This window comes from Capra hircus, chromosome 26 (genome assembly GCF_001704415.2).
Source record: "Capra hircus breed San Clemente chromosome 26, ASM170441v1, whole genome shotgun sequence".
NCBI lineage: Eukaryota > Metazoa > Chordata > Mammalia > Artiodactyla > Bovidae > Capra > Capra hircus.
Window position 1 is genome coordinate 42958807 of NC_030833.1, and position 21303 is coordinate 42980109.

Genomic DNA, 21303 nt, shown 5'->3' on the forward strand with positions numbered 1-21303 from the left:
TTAGGATTTCAGTATCTCAGTAGTGGAACTATTTAAAAGCAAACAGGTTTTTAAAAATAACTTGTGTTTTGTAAAGCTTCCTAGACATTTTTGGCTAATTCATGTGAACATGAAGTTCAAGAATATCCTTATGCAAGTTTAGAAATCAAGAAAACATATTTTTTGGAGTGTGTATGTGTGTTTCTGCATAAGAGAGCAAGTGAAATGCCAATTCACTTCTAAGACAGTCTATTTACATTTGCCCTGAGGTTCACTAATGTGGACTGCAAAGCATATATTATCATGAGACCAGGATTTACTGTGTTCATGTTCACTTCCGGCTCTGGGTATGTGTCTTGTCTCACTCCTCCAACCTGCAGGAAACTATAAATTATATCTAAGAAATAGCTAGATGAAAGCTTTGGTGATTCCTTTATCTGTTTTGGGCTTTTATCATTTTGGAATGTGTAATTTATTCCATAGGCCCATCCAACGTTTTATTATAGATACAATTCGCCCTTTTGCATTGACTGATAGTAGCCGGAGATCTGGTTAAATGACATAAAGATATTCACATGCAGATTTGACCTAAAAAAGATTTGTTTGGGGTTAATTGTTCTATCCTTTTCTAGTTCAACATGTGCCGAGGAGAATTCCGAGTGCACTTGCTCTCTTAGCATGTGAGAAGTCTTGTATAGCAATTATTCTTACCACACCCAGAAGAATTTTTGACAAGCTAAGGGACTCAGCGAGGCACTAAATCTTTCCTCAGGAAATTCTTCATTTAAAAGGGAAAAAGATTAATGAGGTGATTGCAGAGGTCTTGGGAGGGTGTTAGGATGCTTGTGAAATGGAGTCTGACTTTTGCCATATTTAAGTGTGGAAACATATTCATAGAATGTGTTTTGAGTTAATTAATAGGATCCTTAAAGGAAATATAGGGATTTTTAAAATCCAATTGCATATCCACTTGACACTTCGTCCATTAATTATTCAGTACTTAAAGACTTTCTTTGCATTGATTCACTGTCTTAAACTTATGCGAAAAAGAAAGTATCATTCTCTTAAGTGGAGTATAATTTCCCACAAATGGAAGGTTGTTATTTAAACAATACAAAAGAAGGAAACTGTGATTAAATTCTAGCCAGACATTGTTATCTACTAAAAACCCATCCCTAGTCCTGTTCTCTGCTTTAAAAGATTAGCAGGGGAAGGAGAGGTGTTTAAGACGTACCTCTAAAAACTTTCCTCATCCGAAAACTTAAAAGAGAATTGAAAGGGGAATAATTCTCTCAGGATGAAATTCAAAGTTGTTGAATGCTCTGCCAAAGTATTGTTCAACATCACTTCAGGTCTCTGCCTTGCATCTCTGAAACAATGTTTAAAAAAAGGATCACAGCTACTGAAATCCCACCCAGCTTCATGATTGTATGCTTTTGTGATCTCACTTTTTTCTCTTTAGCTTGTGTTAGAGAGTTCTCTTTGCATGTCATCATAAGATTTTAGGTGAAGATTAAGAGCCACTTATTTTTTGTTGCTGATTGATATTAAACCAACAGGTAACAGTTTTAAAAGTCCTGAAGTTACCTGCAAACAAAGTCTAAACTGCCATCAATGCTTCTGTGTGAGTCATGAAATTTACACCATTTTTTAAGCCAACAAAACAGAAACCGTCATGTCCTTCTATTTTAAGGGAAAGCACTATAGTTCATATTTTGCAAATATTTTGAACCTTATATGGAAGACCTCGTATATAACCCACTCCCTATTAGGCGAGTGGAGAAGAAATACATTGCTGTTTGAAAATAGCTCCTGGAATGCGTTTCTATTCCTTGGGATGCTGAAGTTCCCATCTCACGTCAGGTACGTGCACTCTCCACAAAAGGATTCACAGAGCTGCTCCTTCATTTGGAGTCTTCCACACCAGGCTATAGCATTGCTGGCTAGTAAAAGCGAAGCTTCTTAGGAGCTTGAAAATGAAGTTAGCCTATGGGTGGCTAGAGTGGTGACCTTAAGGAATCATGCCTGTGATGATCTGATGGTACCATCCTGTTCTCCTGTTTAGTGCCACTTATTTAAGGAATTAGCATTCATGCACTTGAGGCATGACATAAGTCCTTGAATAATGGGGACGAAGCAGGTGGTAAGAACAGGCAACAAAAGCAAAAGGAGGGCCCAAGAGCTATATTTTGTCATGGAGTCAAACTTATTTCTGTCCCTAGGATTTTTGTGTGGTGGTTGGAAAAGAATGTCAATACCACAGAGTTTTTCCATCTGCTTCTCACTGATCTAGTCTAGTTGAAGCCAGTTGTAAACTCTGGGATCCCAAGTTACTTATTTTTATGGCATTGTTTGTAGAAAAAGTTGCCATTCCAAAAGTACCCAAGGAAAGTTACTAAAGCACATTATACCAAACCAAAGAGATAGGGGAGTTAATTTGAGGCACATAAGCAGAGAACGGCTTTCTAATCAGATTAATGTTGATCTGGTGCCATCTTTTGTACCTTTTGGCTTGTAGATATTTACTTAGGAATTGAACAAATTAGAAAATTAAAATATATAGTTGCAATGAAACTCCAAATAAGAGAACACGCATGGAAAGGAAAGTTTGAGAAATGGGAATTAAAGTCTGTATTTTGTCCTTCAGTCATGTCCGACTCAGTTATGTCTGACTCTTTGCGACCCCATGGACTGTAGTGTACCAGGCTCCTCCCTCCATGGGATTTTCCACTTCTAAATTTTGTCCCTAGTTTGAGGAAATTGCTCCGAGGAGCAGACTGATGACTGATTGAAAAAGGAAGAGAAAGATGAAGCACACTGATTTCTTATTTATCTGCTGTAATCTTACTGAAATTGAGGCACTCTGCTTCACTGCTTGCAAGTCATTGTGCATTTTACAAATATTTTGGTTAATCAGTGCCCCCCAAGTGGTCCCCTCTGCTAAAGATGCTGCTTTGTTTTTGGCTCCTCGCCATGTTTGTTTGCTCTCACCCTTCATGTCTCAACTTCAATGTCATCTTGTCTGAGGAAGGCCTTCTGCCATTCTGTCACTTGACCTGATTTATGATATTCATAGCATTTAACAGGAGAAGGCGATGGCACCCTACTCCAGTACTCTTGCCTGGAAAATCCCATGGATGGAGGAGCCTGGTGGGCTGCAGTCCACAGGGTCGCGAAGAGTCGGACACGACTGAGCGACTTCCCTTTCACTTTTCCCTTTCATGCATTGGAGGAGGAAATGGCAACCCACTCCAGTGTTCTTGCCTGGAGAATCCCAGGGACAGGGGAGCCTGGTGGGCTGCCATCTGTGGGTTTGCACAGAGTCGGACACGACTGAAGCGACTTAGCAGCAGCAGCAGCAGCATTTAACATGCTACGCTGTTTTTTTATTTCTTGCTTATTTTCTGTCTTCCTTTGAGTAATTTTCATGAAGGTAGGCACCACGTCTCTGTTTGTGGAGTAAATAAGTAAGTCAAGGAATGAGGGTTTAGGCTCGAATTGGTGGGAAGGACAAGGAGGGATGCTCCTGCTTCCTTTAAGGAATCTTAAACCCTCATCTATGTTATAGGGCATTTTCTTTAAGAACTGTGAATTAGAGAGCAGACTTGTGGTTGCCAAGGGGGAGGGGGTACAGGGGAGGATTGGACTGGGAGTTTGGGCTTAGCAGATGCAAACTATATATATACTTATATATAGTGGATAAGCAAGGTCCTATAGTATAGCACAGGGAAGTATATTCAATATTCTGTAGTAAACCATAATGGAAAAGTGTATGAAAAAAGAATACATATAGTTACACACACACATATATATATACACATACACACACACATGTGTATAACTGAATCACTTTGCTGTACACCAGAAATTAACATGGCACTGTAAATCAACTGTACTTCAATATCTTAAAAACCTATGGATTAACTTACAGAGTACTAAATTAAGGATAAGAGTTGGGAGTCAGCAAACTTTTTCTGTAAAAGGCCAGATAGTTGATATTTTAGGATTTTAAAAAAAACAACCTTCTAATATTGTGAGAACCACTCATGTCCTTAAATCACTGCAAAAACAGGCTGTGACCACATTTGAGTCACGGATCAGTTTGCTGACCTCTGGCTTATGTCTGTACTGAACTGTATAACTCTGGAGCTTGTTTTCCAACAGTGAAATGGAAGTCTTGGATTATATCAGTATTGAATATGCGTACAGCAAACATATAAAGAATTAGAAAGAATCGCCTAGTGAACCCAAGCATGTATCACCCAGCTTCAGTAATGACGTTTTCTTCATGAAATTTTCCCAGGTTTTCTATTCCTAACTGAATGCTTCTTAGAAATATTTTCTACTTTATGAGTTTTTCTCCTTGAAATAAAAATAATCCATATTCATTATAAAGAGTTTGGAAAATAAGAGTGCAAGAAAGAAAAAGCTATCCTTATCAGAGATTACCTTTTATTATCTTCTAATATTTGTGTGTGTGAATAATTTCTTAAAATATGATCTATAAGCTGATACATACAGGTTTGCTTTCTTATTTTTAACCTAATTTAAAAATTTGGACATTTTCCCATGTCTTTCTTGGAAATCACAGTTTTATATGACCATATAATTTGGAAATATAAGGGTGACATATTTTATATGACCAATAATATTTTATGATGATATGTCCAATATTTTTAAGCATTATAAATTCCACTATGATGAACATCCTTTGTGTCTAAATATTAGTCCTTATTCCTTAGATCAAAGACTATGGTCAATTTTCAGGCTCTAAACAGAAATGTTATACCCATTCAATGCAGTCTTATGTTGTCCTTTTAAATTCTAGATAAATTAATTTTCATGGAAATTACTTGATATGCATTTTAGGTCAGCTGCTATAATTTATACTTCTGTAATCTCAAGGACTAATACTAACACATTGTGGATTAGGGGGAAAAAGCAAAGAAAATTTTGTTAAAAACAACCACTGCATTGGACAAACAGTAGGACTGGCATGCCACATAAATATTTGTGTTGTAATAATTTTTAGAAAATAGATGATCCATAGGGTAATTGGACAAAGTACTAACACACGCCATATTTTAAATCACCTGAAAATGCTGTATAACCATCAGGTCGTCTTTAAAATAAATTCAGACTACTTAACGAGTGATCTTCATTAACTATACGTGTAGACTCCCTTGTAGATCTGATGTAAACTGACTCCACATTGGGTAGAAAGTTGTCTGAAAATATCCACCTATGGAAATTTATTTTCCTAGTTTTAGGGAGAAAATTCTGGATGAGAGGAGCATCAGATGTCACAGGGTTGATGACTCACACTAGTAATACATTCTGGAGGAAAGGATCATCATGATGTTATTTTTTTCCCCGTGTGTCTCAAATATATGGTAGTTTTGGAGGATCTGGGAAGTACAGTTAGAGTGGAAAAGTGAAAAAAAAAACTCCATATCTAATTTCATTGCCTAGAGACAGATTTCATTTATAAGTTAACATTGCAGCACACATCTGAAATCTCTCTATGTGGCCTAATGCGACTAAGTTGAAAGTTTAGCTTGTCAACATTACACAATTTTTATAATAATATTTATTGAACCTCTATTGATTAAAATTCTTTTATCATCTAAAGAAATTTGATAAAAATTTTAGTTATCAATTCTAAAGATATCCAATTATTATTTAAAAAGAATATCACAAGGCGTATTTTCAGATCCTCATGAGCACGTTTTATTGCATCAGTTTGGATATGAGACTGACTCATGTTATTAAGTAACCTGCAAAATTCTATTTTTAGCAGCTCTATTTGTCCTGCTAGTGATAAGAGTGCACAGATTAGTCACACTCTCCTTCTGGAACTCTTGTTTTGCAAGTATTCAGCATTCAGTATCAGAGACTGCAAAGATACAGCTGAAGCAAATCCTTCAAACCCTAACTTAGTAAATACTGTAATATTTTAAAATATCATTATATAGGTACAACTCCCTGAAGTGTATTAATATACTTATTAATGGCTGCACTTTTGTACAGGGGCTTTTTAAAAAGTACATCTGATGTTCTTTTATTTGATGATGATGCTAATGTTTTCCCTAATCCGGTGTAGGAAGACTGAAAGGCTGGGAAGGCTGAAGGATTTTCCCTAAACTGCAGAGTTCGAAGCTATGTTTCAGTACATGCTGGTTTCCTTTTCCAATTAAACAAGTTTGCTGACCAATAACTAGACTGAGCATATGCTAGAATAACAAAACCTTGACTAAGAGCGGAATAGGTCCTAGCCAGTCTTCTGGGAAGTTAAGGCCGAGGGCTGTTAAGGCACTTGAGGTTGGGGTTAACATATACGCACTAGTATATATAAAATAAGTAAACAACAAGGACCTATTATATAGCACAGGGAGATATACTCAATATACTGTAGCAACCTACAAATATATATACTTACATGTATTTTTATATATAAATCTTAATCACTTTGCTGTATACCTGAAAGTAATGCAACATTGTAAAGCAGCTATACTTCAGTTTAATAAAGGAACTAAAAGAGAAAAAAATGATTATTCTTGTGTGTGGTAGAGACTGGGTTAAATAACAGGTCTCTGATTTGAAGTCCTGGGTGACTTTCTACGCTTTGCAGTCAAAATCAGAAAGGATTTTCCAAATCATTCAAAATGATTGAACTGAATCATGTGCATATTTACATCTTGATTAGAGGCTTTTTATCTACATAGCAAAGGTTTCAGAACTTTAGGTTTCTACATCACTAGACAATTTCTGATCCAGTAGTCATTCTGGGGCTTCCCTGGTGGCTCAGATGGTAAAGCGTCTGCCTGCAATGCAGGAGCCCAGGTTCGATTCCTGGGTCGGGAAGATCCCCTGGAGAAGGAAATGGCAATCCACTCCAGCACCCTTGCCTGGAAAATCCCACGGACGAAGAAGCCTGATAGGTTACAGTCCACAGGGTCGCAAAGAGTCGGACACGACTGAGCGACTTCACTTTCACTTTCAGTCGTTCTGCTAATAAATGATTACTTCAAGCAAATCATGTTACAAAGTTTAAGCTCAACAAAGTGCTTTTAGCATGCTTTGGCATGCTAATCCCTCAAATAGCAATCTTAAAGATAGCATTATAATAGCACTTAGTTCTGTAAATCTTGCTGGAAATTTTGGCCAATTGAAGTGGAATTATGGCCCATAAATCTTGGGCGAACTATGGAACTCCTTGAGCTTTGTTTTCCTTATCTGGAAATTGGAGATGATCATAGTAACTACCTCACAGTGTTGTGGTTAGGACTAAACAATTAATAGACATAAAGCAGTTGGAATATAAGTGCCCAATAACTGTTTACTGTTTTGTAATTGCTATTAACTTGTGATCTAAATCCTTATTATTAATATTTTCTGAATGTAATTGATTATGTAAGACCAAAGTGATAGGCAAGTAGGCCATATATTTTTAGGTGTATTTTATTTGAAAACATTTTATATAATAAGGGTAAAATAGCCCTATGATTTTTTCCTTTTTAATGAAAATGTTCTTAAATTATTAGGTTTATGAAAAGGTCTCCATTGCTATTTGAGCCTTTTAAAAATGTATTGTTATTTGCAAGCTTTTTATATTGCTTTAATATGCTAAAGTTTTCAATTCTGCAGAATTTTCTACCTGATTACTTAGTGACTTTTTACGTTTCATTTGTAACAGGAGTTAAAGATGGAATGCAATTCTTCTGGCCTGTGATGTGGATATGAAACTTACTGGACCAGCAAGCAGGACAAGGAGGTAGGGAGACACTGTTTAACAACTTTAACTGAACACCTCCTACCCCTCCCCATCTGTGAGTTTAGAAAAAATATTGAAGAGTTCAAGAGGAATTTTGGAATTGATTCAAAGATCTCTGGAGCCCATTGCTAGTGTGTTGTGAATCCTAGTTCCCCCTAAGTGGGAGGAATTTTGAGGTGCTTCTCAGCTCACCTAAGGCAGAGGAGGGGAGTAAGGAAAAAGCTCGTGGAGCTTGCTATGCACTCCCTGCAGTTGGGAACACCCAAGGACAGTAGGTCTAACTCACCCCTGGAGTGTCTCAGCAATAGGCTGGCCGTTTGCTTTGATGTTGGTGAGAAGAACTGGTTGCTTCATCTCACCTGCACTTGCGGTTTTACTGGGTCAGAATGTGAGTTTCCAGGGGTCTGGAGTTGGGCCACATGTAGGAATTAGGGTTGAAGTTCCATCTCCTCCAAGAGGGATGCTAGGAGTGTTAAAAAGAGCTCTGTCGAAGGAGGCTGGGTCTCAGGGAGGTAGCCTCTAGCTAGAGGGACCCCGGCAGTGGAATTCAGGGCCTCTGATGACTCTAGAGGGTACCCTAGGAGCTTTACACACCTGCCAGGCCCAGAGACCAATGCCAAAAGCAGTCAGGCGAAGACTTTCCTGTCCCCTCTCCTTTACTCTCATCCCTTTCTTCCGTTTCAGCTGAGTCAGGAATTCTAGTTAGTAAACTGGTGTAGGGAACTGTGCTTCTGAGAGCATACATAAAGAGAAAAAAATAGAAGTTGCCTTCTACCCTGATATGTGTGGGAAAGGGAAATAGCTTTCACTTTGAATGAAGTTAAGGTTTTATTCTACTGGACTAGACATATTCATTATTTAGCGGCTAATCTTTTATTAGTTGAAAGTTACCAGAAAGGTCATGAGACTCGCCCTGAATTTCATCTAGAGGAAATGAAAGAGTCAGTGCCCAGAGTAAAGTTAAATGGACAGTTTATATTGTTTTACGGTAATTTTCATAAACTTCTGCTTGTTGAGGGTAATTATATATTCACAGTGAAGACCTTGATATTAGAAATAGTATCACAGTAGAAATGTCTATATATATTTTCATCATTATATTTCAGATCATTAGAGGTTTGTTTCCACAAGGAGAGTACCCTTATGTATGAATATTGACAAATTGCTTTTCAAAAGGGTTTAAGTGCTTTTCACTCTCACTGTTCTTATATGAGTGTTTCAGATACAAAGAAGTTAAAAAGATAAACTGATTTAAAAATTATTGATTTTATAACATTTATGAGACTGCTGTTTACAAAAGAAAAAGAACATCGTTTTCAGCTAACCATACCTAAGCAAATGTAAAAAATTACTCTAAATATTTCTGGTTTATAGACTGTAAATGCTATTGCATTTTCTCTGTGGCTTATGAAAACCCCTTTATGTAGGAAAAGACGGCATAAAAAATTTCAGCCAGACATTAATTTTGAAGCACGTTAAATTTGGAGATAAAGGCATTTAGATTATTAATGATCTTAAAATAGACTTTTATTAAGTATTAAAAACTAATGATGCATTAGTATCCCCCTTGGCTTAAACTTTCAGGAGTCTTCTGGGACGTAATACTTTCTGAAATCTTAAAAAAGACTAAATAAATACTCTTCATTAAGATGAAAAATTAAAAATAACTGAGCATTATCTCTAACAAAGTGTGCCATGACTCATGATTATTATGAAGTATGCTACATTTAATTTTCAATTGATCTGACAAAGGAACTTGCAATAAAGGATACTACTATATATTTTATTGTTATCCACTTATGACTTGCATTTTCATAATAGCACAAAGTTTTGGTTAAGTCATGAAAGTATGTAGGGAAAAGATAACAGCTGAGAATTAAAATATTAACAATTTGTTTTACTGTAAAAAGAGCAACATTAAAAAAAGATCAGCATTATTTCTTCAGATAAGATAATTTATATGTATAATACTAGTTTGCTTTTCAATGTATCATAAACTCTCTAACAGGTTATCATAAAGACAACAACATGCAGATAATTCTGAACAACTAGTGACTATGAATAGTTAGTTTTAGGATATTTTTTCTCCTTTCTTTTTCAAAAATGCTGGACATGGAGAGAAATTATTATATATCCTAAACGGCTTGAGTAGCTATTTTGAGAAAACATCCTGAAATAGCTACGCTGACCAAATGGTCAGTTCTTGGATCCTTCATCTACAAGTTGTCATACATCCATAGTCAGAAATTTCTCTGGAAACCAAAGCAAGTCTCTGGATAGTTTGTTTTCTGCTGATTTCTTGAAACACCAACTTGGTTCTACTTCACTGACTCCTCTCAGTGGTGAATTCCAGATGACTTTTCTTATTCTAAATTGGCCTGTCAGAACTGTGATAGTCTTCATGACTGTGAACACTAGTTCAGCTTCCAAATGACAAGGGAAAATTGAGTTGATAACCCAGAGTAGAGAGAATATCACTTGTAAGGTCCCCTGCAAGACCGAAAGGATCCAACTTCCTCTGCCCCAGGAAAGGAGTGTCCCTCATAAGTTACACAACTGACCAGTCACATTTTACATGCTAGGATCACCGATATTCCCGCCACTCTGAGTTCAGTGGTGAGTCTCAGCAGATGGCTCGAGAAGTTCCTACCTGGACCAAGCTATATCCTGTGCGCTGGACCAGTGCGCGGAGAGCTGCTTCCTTCTGGGTTCCGCTCAATCCATCCCCGGATTTGTGATTTGATTCCATTGAGAGTGATTATCAGCAAAAAATCAGGTTAATTAGGGTTGCTCACTGAAACCAAATTTAAGATAAATTAAATAAATTACTATTACCTAGTCCAAATGTGTCCCTTTCATGAAGGACATCTTCAGGAAACATTCTCTATAAATGAGTCACTAAGGATAGAGTAACTAACAGTCACCCACAAACCAGACCAGTTAAATGTCCTCATTAAAAAAGAGCTTTTTAAAAATGTTCAATTTTAGCTGAAATTTAGAAGTAAAAACTGAATGATATCTCTTTTTACACTTAGACGACAGACCAGTATTTCTCAATCCAATTATCCCAGAATGTCACCAAATGCTCGAAAACAGATTCGTTCTTACCAATTAAAAGAATACGTAGAATGGTCCTTGCAAATGTGGGGGAAAGAGCACTGTTACTAAATCAAATCAACTAGAATATGGTATGAAGAGCCTTACCTAGGACATTTACCAACTTATTCTTCAAAGATAAATTTCTAGACCATAGTGTGCTGGTACCAGATATAGAAAAGTCATGCAAACTACTCTGTAATAAAAGTATCAATGGGGTTTAGCAGAACAAGGACAATGGATCCTTTTGAGTGGTGCTGGAAGTGCCTACTGGCACCTAGATCACATGCAACATGGACCACTCAGGAAAGGATGTGAGGCTTTTGTAAAATCTAAGAAATTACAAAAATTTGCATATGTCAGTGTTGATCTATGCCGGCTACCCAGGTGGCTCAGTGGTAAAGAACTTGCCTGCCAATGCAAGAGACACGGGTTCGATCCGTGGGTCGGGAAGGTTCCTTGGAGAAGGACACGGCAGCCCACTCCAGTATTCTTGCCTGGGGAGTCCCCTGGACAGAGGGGCTTGGTGGGCTACAGTCCATAGGATTGTGAAGATACGGACACGACTGAGTGACTCAGCACACATGCTGACCTATGTAGCTACCAATAGGAAACTTCAGCATTTCATTATCTGCACTCTCTTTTTGGGAACATTATTTGAGCCCCATTCCCAATTTGATGGTTGCTCAAATCTACAGATTCCCAGGGCAAGGACACATCCTTGGTGAAGGTCCCAGTTCACGGTGGGGAGAGGCCCTGGAGGTTTTCATGTTCAGAGAGGGATGAGCGGGAGCGACTCAGCGAAGCTCCTGTGCTCGATTTTCACTCGGCCTGAAGTGCTCTGCAGCCAGGACAGAGGAAGCTTGTTTTACACTGATCTGAATCACATGCAAATATTATGCATTTCACTATAGGCCCTCTAAAAACTTCTCTGTCCTGTGCACTGGGGTTTCCTATACTACTGTGGTTTTCATTTAAAGATTCAGAGTAAATGTACCATTAACAACACAAGGAATGGGTAAAAAATTAGGTGACAGAAGTGAAGCTGAGACAGTCATTTGAGTAAAATGCAGCCTCAAAGTATTCTGTTATTAAAAGTAATACAAATGCTCCCAAGTTAATAGACAAACATCTTCTAGAACATAATATCTTCCATATACTTTAGAAAACTCAATCAAGATTCCAGCGAGAATACTTCATTAGCTGTTAAAGGGATAGAACGGTCTCTTGTCCTGTATATAAGCATGGCCATTCTTGCCCAGAATTGCCTCATAATTCTTGCCTGCTTCTCACCCAGATCGAGTCAGTGCTCAATCACTCATTCTCTCAAGAAGCAATTAGCTATGTTATGGGGAGGGAGGTGGGAGGGGGGTTCATGTTTGGGAACGCATGTACACCCGTGGTGGATTCGTGTCAATGTATGGCAAAACCAATACAGTATTGTAAAGTAAAATAAAGTAAAAAAAAGAAGAAGCAGCAGCAATTAGCTAGCGCTGTCTGCATGCCAGTTTCATTTTCTGCCCAGCTTTATGGCACTGCGTTCTGTGGACAGGTGACTAAGTTTCTGTGTTTCTTACTTTACAAAAGGCAGAGCTTTGTTTGTTTCCATTTTAATTTTGTATCTTGGCTAAGACAAACTGGAATGTATTTTCTGATAGTGGTGGTTATATATATATATGCAGCAATTCAGAATAACTTGTAGCTTTACTGATACATTTACAGTATAAATAATCTCCATGCATACTACAAAGTAGGCATAAAATGAGACCTATATTTAGTTTATAATTCTAAACTGCTGGTGAAATAGTTATAGAAGTTTCTATGAAACAATATAAATCATCTTTAAAAATAAAACTACAAAGGCATTTTATATATTTTTTAAAAAGGCATTTTGTGCCTTTGGCAGCAACACGGATGAACCTAGAAATTATCATACTAAGTGAAGTAAGCCAGACAAAGACAAATATCATATGCTATCATTTATATGTGGACTCTAAAATGATACAAATGAACATATATTCAAAACAGAATAAATTTATATTTAAAGAAAAGAAATAGACCCACAGATGTAGAAAACAAACTTATGGTTACCAAAGGGGAAAAGAGGGGAGAGGGATAAATCAGAAGTTTGGGATTAACATACACACATTACCATATGTAAAATAGATAACCAACAAGAACCTACCCTATAGGAAAGAGAACTGTACTCAATATTTAGTAAAAACTTGTAAGGGAAAAAATCTGAAAAGAATATATATATTCTGTATATATTCAGTCATATGTGTGTGTGTGTCTAAACTGAATCACTGTGATGTATACCTGAAACTAATACAGCATTGTAAATCAACTATGCCTCAAAAACTTGTGTTAAGTTCCCCCAAAAGGGATTTTGAAGATTCAGAAAGAAAAAGCTAGTTGTTAAGACTATTTCTAACTTGTTTACTTTTCTCAAATGTTACTAAAATTGCCTTTTGATCCAGATATTCTCAAATGATCCTACAGTGCTAGACTTAACCCATCTGAGCAAAGAGGTCATGGATGGACTGGGGTCTGATGAGGTTAGTCTTGTGTGTGTTACAGATGTTAGAAGGCAAAGTCTGTTGTCTTCTAGCCAAGCTGTAAGTTTACTTTTTGCTGAACTTCATCTTCTCCATAAGGAAATAACAATTTGTGGTGAAATGACAAGTTTTATTTGCAAAACTTACCTTTCGTTTTGGTTAATTATTAGTAAAGGTGATTAAACATTTGACATCAGAATGGCCTTTTGATCACATACAGGTTCACTCCAATATTATTGAGAAAATCTGTAGAATATCTCAACATAGTATCAAGTCTTTGCAAATTAGGATATGGAAATAAAATTCAAAATTTGGACCAGAGACACTTGATCTTCAATGTTTATTCCTCAAAAACAATCCTCTTTCAACACTGACCTAATCTAGGTGGTGAGCTCAAATCCAAGATCAATATATTCTTAAGCAAGTCAAACTTTTGTTAAAAAAATTTGGTCAATTTGAGAAAAAGGCTTTGCAATACATTTTCTAATGTGCAGAGTTGGACACGACTGAAGTGACTTAGCAGCAGCAGCAGCAGCATACCTTATAAATACATCAGATCTGAGCTTCTGAATTTTGAAAGAGTAATTTCCAGTATAATTTATTGAGGCAATCGAATTCAAAACCTATACATAATAGACATTCAGAGCTAAACAAAAAGCACTCGTAAACACTTATCACTTATTCATTCAAAAGTTGTATACTGGGTACATGCATGCATGCCAAGTCGGTTCTGTCATGTCTGACACTTTGCGATCCTATGGACTCTAACCCACCAGGCTCCTCTGTACCTACCGTCGTCCAAGAATTTTTGAGACACTAGGGATAAAGCAGAGAGCAAAGCAAACCCCTCTCTCCCCCAAATCTCATGAAGTTTTATGTGGGTGTGATAGACAGTAGGCAGGATAAATAGGCAAAATATGCACTGTGCTTATATTCATTTCAGAGAAGAAAAAAAGAATGGAGAAGGAATGTGAAGTATATGCATTGGGAAGGGCATGGAATTTTAGATGGTGTTATCCTGATATAGTGAATTTGGGAAGGGACCTGGCTGAAGTGAGGGAGGTATTTGGGAGAGAGCATTCCAAGAAGAGGGCTTGGCAGGTTTGAGGGCCCTGAGGTGTGAGCTTGTTGATGAAACAGTGGAGGCCTAGGTGGAGAGGGTGCAGCTGAGTGAATTAGTAGAGAAATGGGATCTGGTATCAGAGAGATGATGGCGGGCCAGGCTGTGAAGGATCTTGCAGTTCATAGAAAGGGTCTTGGCTCTTGCCTCGAGATGTGATGTTACTCATGTTTAATGGAATAGTTCTAACCATCAAGAACACGTTGATTTGCATTTCTCTAATAACGAGCAATGTTGAGCATCAAATGTTGCCATCTGTATATCTTCTTTGGAGAAGTGTCTATTTAGGTCTTCTGCCTAGTTTTTGATTGGGTGTTTTGTATACAGTGAGCTGCATGAACTGCTTCTATGTTTTGCAGATTAATCCTTTGTCAATTTCTTTGGAAGAAGTGATGCTAAAGCTGAAACTCCAGTACTTTGGCCACCTCATGCGAAGAGTTGACTCATTGGAAAAGCCTTTGATGCTGGGAGGGATTGGGGGCAGGAGGAGAAGGGGGCGACAGAGGATGAGATGGCTGGATGGCATCACTGACTCGATGGACGTGAATCTGAGTGAACTCCGGGAGTTGGTGATGGACAGGGAGGCCTGGCGTGCTGTGATTCATGGGGTCGCAAAGAGTCAGACACGACTGAGTGACTGAAGTGAACTGAACTGAAAGAGGCTCAAGAGGAAAAGGATAAATGTATTCATATAGCTTATTCACTTTGTTGTATAGCAGAAACTAGCACAGCATTGTAAAGCAATTATACTCCAATTATATAAAAAAAAAAAAGATAAGAAAATGCATTGAAGGGAGTCAGACAGGCCAGGTGAGGGTGAGGCAAGGGAGGCAAGGCAAACAATCTGGTTCTGTTTTCATTTAAAATCTGCCATTTTGTTCACCATGAATTCTTTTCATTGACTTTGATTTTTTTTAAATATTCCATTAATTTATCATTTGTCTTAACTACTGAGTTTTATGATGCCTCTGACATTTTGCATTTAAGACAGGGCCTCGCTTCCCTTGCTCTGGTTGGAAAGGTTGGGAGGAGAAGCAAGGAGACCAGTTAGAAACACTGCGACAGCCAGGTAAGAGAGAACAGCGGCTTGTGGTAGAATGGTGCTAGTGGGTGTGGTGAAAAGCGATCAAATTTTGGAATATATCTTACAGATGAGTTGTATGCACTGGGAGAGAGAAAAACAAGAGATTGGGGATGATACTGTTCTTTGGCCTGGGCAGCTAGAGAAATGGAGTTGCCACTTTACTGAGATGAGGAATAAGGAGTTTGTGAAAAAAGAGCAGGACTCAGTTGGAGGCACGTTGATTTCAAGATGACCATTGGGTAGCCACGTGAATGCACAGTTCAATGCAGTTAGATATATGAGTCAGAATGTTATAGGAGATTCATAGACAGAAGATACCAGTTCGGCTACAATCTGCCTAGAGATGATGCTTAAGCTGTGAAATTGTATGAGATCAGTAGGGATCGGGTGTTAGAAAACAGGTGAAAAGACTAATCTCTGGGGTACTCCAACTTTTGGAAGCCAGGGATCAAAGAGGAATCAGCAAAGGGGAATGAGATGAAATAGTCAGACAGGTAAGAGGTGAATTAGGTGAGAGAGGGGGAATTGGAAGCCAAGGAGGAAACAAAAAGGATTTTGAGATCAAGAGCCGGGTCAGGTGTGCCAAGACCTGCTAAGGCAAGTAAGATGAAGCCTGAATAGGGATGCAGAGCCTGGAGCTAGACCTCCTGGATTCCATTCTGTGCCCTGGAAAATTTCCTTAACTTCTTGGTCACTCAGAATCTCCCACTGAGGGAGCAATGGTCTTTCTCTGGGGATTATTGGGTATTACATGAGTAAATATTTTGGGAGGGCTTCGGAAGAGTTCCTGGAATGTAGTAAGTGCTGGATTCGTGTTGGGCACAGATAAGTAAAAATAGAAAAGGAAAAAAAGAAGAGGCAATCATCCCAACTTCTCAGAGATTGTACAGTAAGAAATTCCAGAGGTTCGTGGGACAGTTGGTTACCTAGATGAGAACAGAGAAGAAAGGGGCAAAGAAATGGGAGTTGGATAGAGAGAGAGCTTATGGGAAATATTAGGAAAGGATAAAGGAAAGAATCATGGATTCCCCTCCCCCCAGCATCAGTTTGCTTATCTGTGAATCAGGATAAAAGGCAGGTTGTGACATTGCTGTTGTGGAGACGGAATGAGAAAACATCTGCAGCGTGCGAGTTGGGCCCAGCCCTCTAGGTACACCCACCTGCCTTTCTGTCGCTGCTATTCCTCATGTTGGAGGGGAGAAGCAGAGGGAGGAACAGCAAAGAGACTGCTGGAAGCTCCTTCTCAACATGACGGCACTTCCTTCTCCTCCTTCCTAATTCATTATGAAAATGAGGTGAAGGAGGGGCTAATAGTATGAAAAACCAGAGGTCTCCTCCAGCTCTGCCAGCTTTCATTAATCTGCCCTCAGGCCTCTCCATCCTGTTTTTTCTTAGCAAAGGAAGACTTTGTTCAAGCGTATGCTCACCACCAAACCTGCTGCATAAATATGCTGCCCTCTCGTGTTCTTCCATTCAGTGGAAACTGAGTCTCAGTTTCCTAACATTTAAAATTTAGGATAGTATTAGTTCCTACTTCACAGGGTTGTTTTTAAGGATTAAGTATTTTAAATATATTCATATTTTAAATGGCTATGGACATTTAAAAACTGCCCAGAAAGTGTTTGCTATATTATTATTTAATTGTGATTATAATTAATCTCTAATTCCAAGGGGTAGAGTTGCAAAACCACTTGCTGGGAGGATAAAGTCCCAAGTCCTTAGGATGATACATCATATATTCAGGACCAGCTCCCAGATTCCCCTTGCAGTGTGACTCAGAGACGCTGCTGCTGGGAATTCCCGTGTTTTCTCATATTGATACTTCTGAGCTCTCTGTTTCCAATGCTCTTTCTTTCTCTTCCCTTCTCTTCCCTACCATTCCTTTCTCGCATTTCACCTGACTGCATCCGCCCTGTTCATCCTTCCAGACTACTGAAATATCGTCTGCTCTGTGACGACTTCTGTGATCCTCTCTATTGATAATGTTAGATGCCACATCCTTAATTCTCATGAAAGCTGGTACCTGCCTCGGTTGTTGGAGATAGTACTATAACTATTTGCTTACTTAACTAAATTGTGAATGTCCTGAACATAAGGAGTATGTTGTATTCATCTTTGCCCAGAAAGTTTAGCCTGACTTTATGCTTAGTGCTTAGTAAATACCTGTGGAACAAATGAAGGACTTTGCTTGAGCACTTTATAAACTGTTGTGACTTGCACTGATCAGAAGTAAAATGAGTCTGCATCTAATTCCCTAATACTTATTATTATGCTTGTTCCAGTCACTTCCTGAAAGTTCTATCCTAGAATGAATTTGCTTTATGTAGGAATTGGTTTGCAGGTTTCTCTGCATTTATGAATGAGTCATCATATCTGGGAGAATACAATTTTATAAAATTAGAAAGATGGTAACAATAACCCTGTATGCGAGACACCAAAAGAGACACAGATGTATAGAACAGTCTTTTGGACTCTGTGGGAGAGGGAGAGGGTGGGATGATTTGGGAGAATAGCATTGAAACATGTATAATATCATACATGAAATGAATCACCAGTCCAGGTTCAATGCAGGATACAGGATGCTTGGGGCTGGTGCACTGGGATGACCCAGAGAGATGGTACAGGGAGGGAAGTGGGAGGGGGGTTCAGGATGGGGAACATGTGTACACCCGTGGCGGATTCATGTTGATATATAGCAAAACCAATACAATATTATAAAGTAATTAGCCTCCAATTAAAATAAATAAATTTATATTAAAATTTTGGGGTGCAAAGTGATTGAAAAATAAGAGCATATGTTTGGATTTAATTTTCTTCTCAAGGCATTTCTGGTTTTATATTTGCAATGTTCGTGCCTATTTGAAAAACATAAAGTGAACCTGGAAGTTATTGGGGGATCAAGATTGCTGCCTGCCTGAAAGTCACAGTTGGATTGGAATGAGTAATCACCTCCTCACTTGGCTGAAACTGATTGATAGAAATTTCCAGAGTTCACTATTGGACAAGATCAGAGCTGCTGTTCCTGACCTTTGACCCTGATGGCCTCCAAAGCCAGCAGGTCCTGGCTCAGGGAAGGTAGCAGGAAACAGATAAGAAGGAAGCTGGAAGAAAGAAGCAGGTAGGAGGGGAAGATCATGACTTTTCCAAATCTAGAGCTGTCAGAAATACACTGTATGATGCTCTGTTTTCCCCTTGTATGCTGCTTCTAAATTAGAACCCTAACCTGTAAAGAAAAGGATACAGAAAAGTTGAACATAAAAATTGGGCTCACATAGAGAACCTAGTTGTTGAAGGAAAAATATGAGAATCTGAGGGGAATTTAGGTGATATTTGTATCTAGATTTGCCTGAAGTTATAACAATATGGGAAGATCTTAATGCCCTGGTGGCTACTAGGGAAACAGAGAAAGTGGGAAAATGAGCTTTCTGTTTGTTTGCTTTTAAAGTCCCTCAAAACAGTAAACTTAGCAAGGCATGAGACACGGGTAAGAGGAGCGCACGGCGGAAAAGCCCGCTTCAGGACGAAGAAAGAACGGCTTAGCGAGAGCTGAGATGGCAGCTGTGAATGAGAGGCAGAGGGGAGCGAAACGCAGGGGAAGGGCAAAGACAGAACTGAAGTTATTAGATTTCTTGGTGAAAAACTAAATGAAGTAATTATCCTCAACTTTAACCAAGAGGCCAACAAACACTTGATTATCTATTGCAAACGTGTAATGCCAGGCATTGGGCTAGACGATTTAGAGTAGTTTTGTTCATTTATTTCTATCTCATTTGTTTTGTGTTTTGCTTTTTTTCTGAAGAGAATGGATAGGAATAGTGTTAAGCTGTTCTTTGTGACTGAGGACGCATGGGATCCTGCACTAGCGCTGTGCCATGTGCTTGTCAAGTTGACGGGAGCTTCAGTTGCTGTTGGGACCTCTCCAAATCAAATCCAGTCTTTCCCCAAAGTCTTATTGTTGCATGACGTAGGCCTTGTGGCTCAGATGGTAAAGAATCTGCCTGCAATGGGGAGACATGGGTTCGATCCCTGGATTGGGAAGATCCACTGGAGAAGGAAAGGCAACCCACTCTAGGATTGTAGCCTGGAAAGTCTCATGGACAGAGGAGCCTGGTGGGCTATAGTCCATGGGGTTACAAAGAGTCTGACATGACTGAGCTACTAACACACCAGGTTGGATATAACTCTTAGGCAACATGCAAATTGTACAAGTGATTTTATCATGAATTTCAGCCTTCTAATATGCCCTGGGAATCTTACACAGAAGTTTCAAATGGTATTGAAATGGTTTGTGAAGGATTTATGACCAAAGTTTACATATTTGCCTAATGAGATTCAGTAAAAATTACTCTGTATTACTTGATAAAATAATTTAAATTAACTCTAAAAGTCTCTTTGGAAAAGTGTTTACAATTAGTCTCAAGCTCATTTTGGAAGTGAATTAATGTGACAGCTCCTTATTTGGCCATGAATCATGAACGGTAACAAAATTAATGCAGAGTATGCATACATAAACTTCCAGAGTGTAGCCACAACAACATCTCACAAAATCCTATTACTTGGCATATTATTTTTAAAAAACGACATATATAAACAAAAAAATCAAATTAACCAGAATACCTTCTATTTTTTTCAAGCATTAGTAAGGAATTATGCATTAAGTTGGGCATGGTCAGTTTGAGCTTAGGCAAAGCTTAACATAAAATAATAAGCTTGTTCATAGTAGTTATATTAATTTTACTGGTAAATACTGACAAAATCCTCCTTTTAGAATAGCCTGCACATTTTTTGAGAAAGACAAGTTTGTGTTTAAATTTCAGTTCTGCCACCATGATTTTCATTCTTCTGAGACATTATTTCCTATTTTAATAAAAGAATAGGAACATAGATACTTACATGTTTTTCTTTCCTTGGTTTTTTTAAACACAGGATTAAATAAATCAGCTCATGGACATGAGAGCATCTTACAATGTGCCTGGCATACAGCAGGCGCTTAATAAGCATTCCTTATTTGTTCCTTATCTGCTGATTTGGCTGACCTTTTAGCCACCATGGTCGGTGGCTCTCTGAATTCTCCTTTCCAGAAACTGAGGGGAAGAGAAGCGCAGTTTTGAATGTACTATATTATCTTGATTTCTTTCTTACTGCTTTCTTTCTTCTTCTTCTTAATAGTCTAGGTACTTGCCTTCGTGTATCAGTAGGAAACATCTTCAGTGTCCTCAGTGTTTGTGTGTTTGTGTGTGTATGTATGTGTGATGTCTTATAGAGCACATTCATTATTTCATAAAAATTAGAAACAATCTAAATATCCAATGATAAAGAAATATGTTAATAAGCAGCGGTACAGCATAGCTAATAAAATTGATGTTCTAGTAGAACACATCATTTAAGCAGATATTTATAAAATATAATAAAGTAAAAAAAAATAGCAGGTTATAAAACTCCATATAGGCTGATTTCATTTGTGCTAATTTTTGTATTGTAATCATCAGACTGACTATAAAAGGCTAACTGATTATATCTGGGTGGTTAATTAAAAATTATTTCTCATTCTTGCTTATTTAACTATCTTAGCTATCTATAACATATAGTTCTTACTTTAATTTTAAAAAGTTAAATTATATTAATAAATGAATGTCAATATAAGCAAATCATCAAAAAACAAATCATCAAAAACTATGAGATATGGTCAAGA

General features: G+C 38.0%; 1 protein-coding gene and 1 non-coding gene across 5 annotated transcripts in view; one reads left to right on the forward strand and one right to left on the reverse strand.

Annotated features, from left to right (window-relative positions):
- A1CF (APOBEC1 complementation factor) overlaps positions 1-21303 on the reverse strand; it is a 91366-nt gene that overhangs the window by 48157 nt on the left and 21906 nt on the right. For 2 of the 4 annotated variants that reach the window (XM_018041642.1, XM_018041641.1), the window contains exon 2: positions 10404-10547. The exons of 1 other annotated variant lie outside the window; for it this stretch is intronic. In XM_018041642.1, the coding sequence (XP_017897131.1) occupies positions 10404-10502 (99 nt within the window). In that variant the 5' untranslated portion in view covers positions 10503-10547. Of the gene's footprint in view, positions 1-1213; positions 1309-10403; positions 10548-21303 lie in introns of those variants that run through there. One more of the 4 variants, XM_018041645.1, reaches the window with a different exon arrangement.
- On the forward strand, positions 6773-6843 carry TRNAC-GCA. Its single transcript has one exon. It is a non-coding gene; the product is annotated as a tRNA-Cys (tRNA).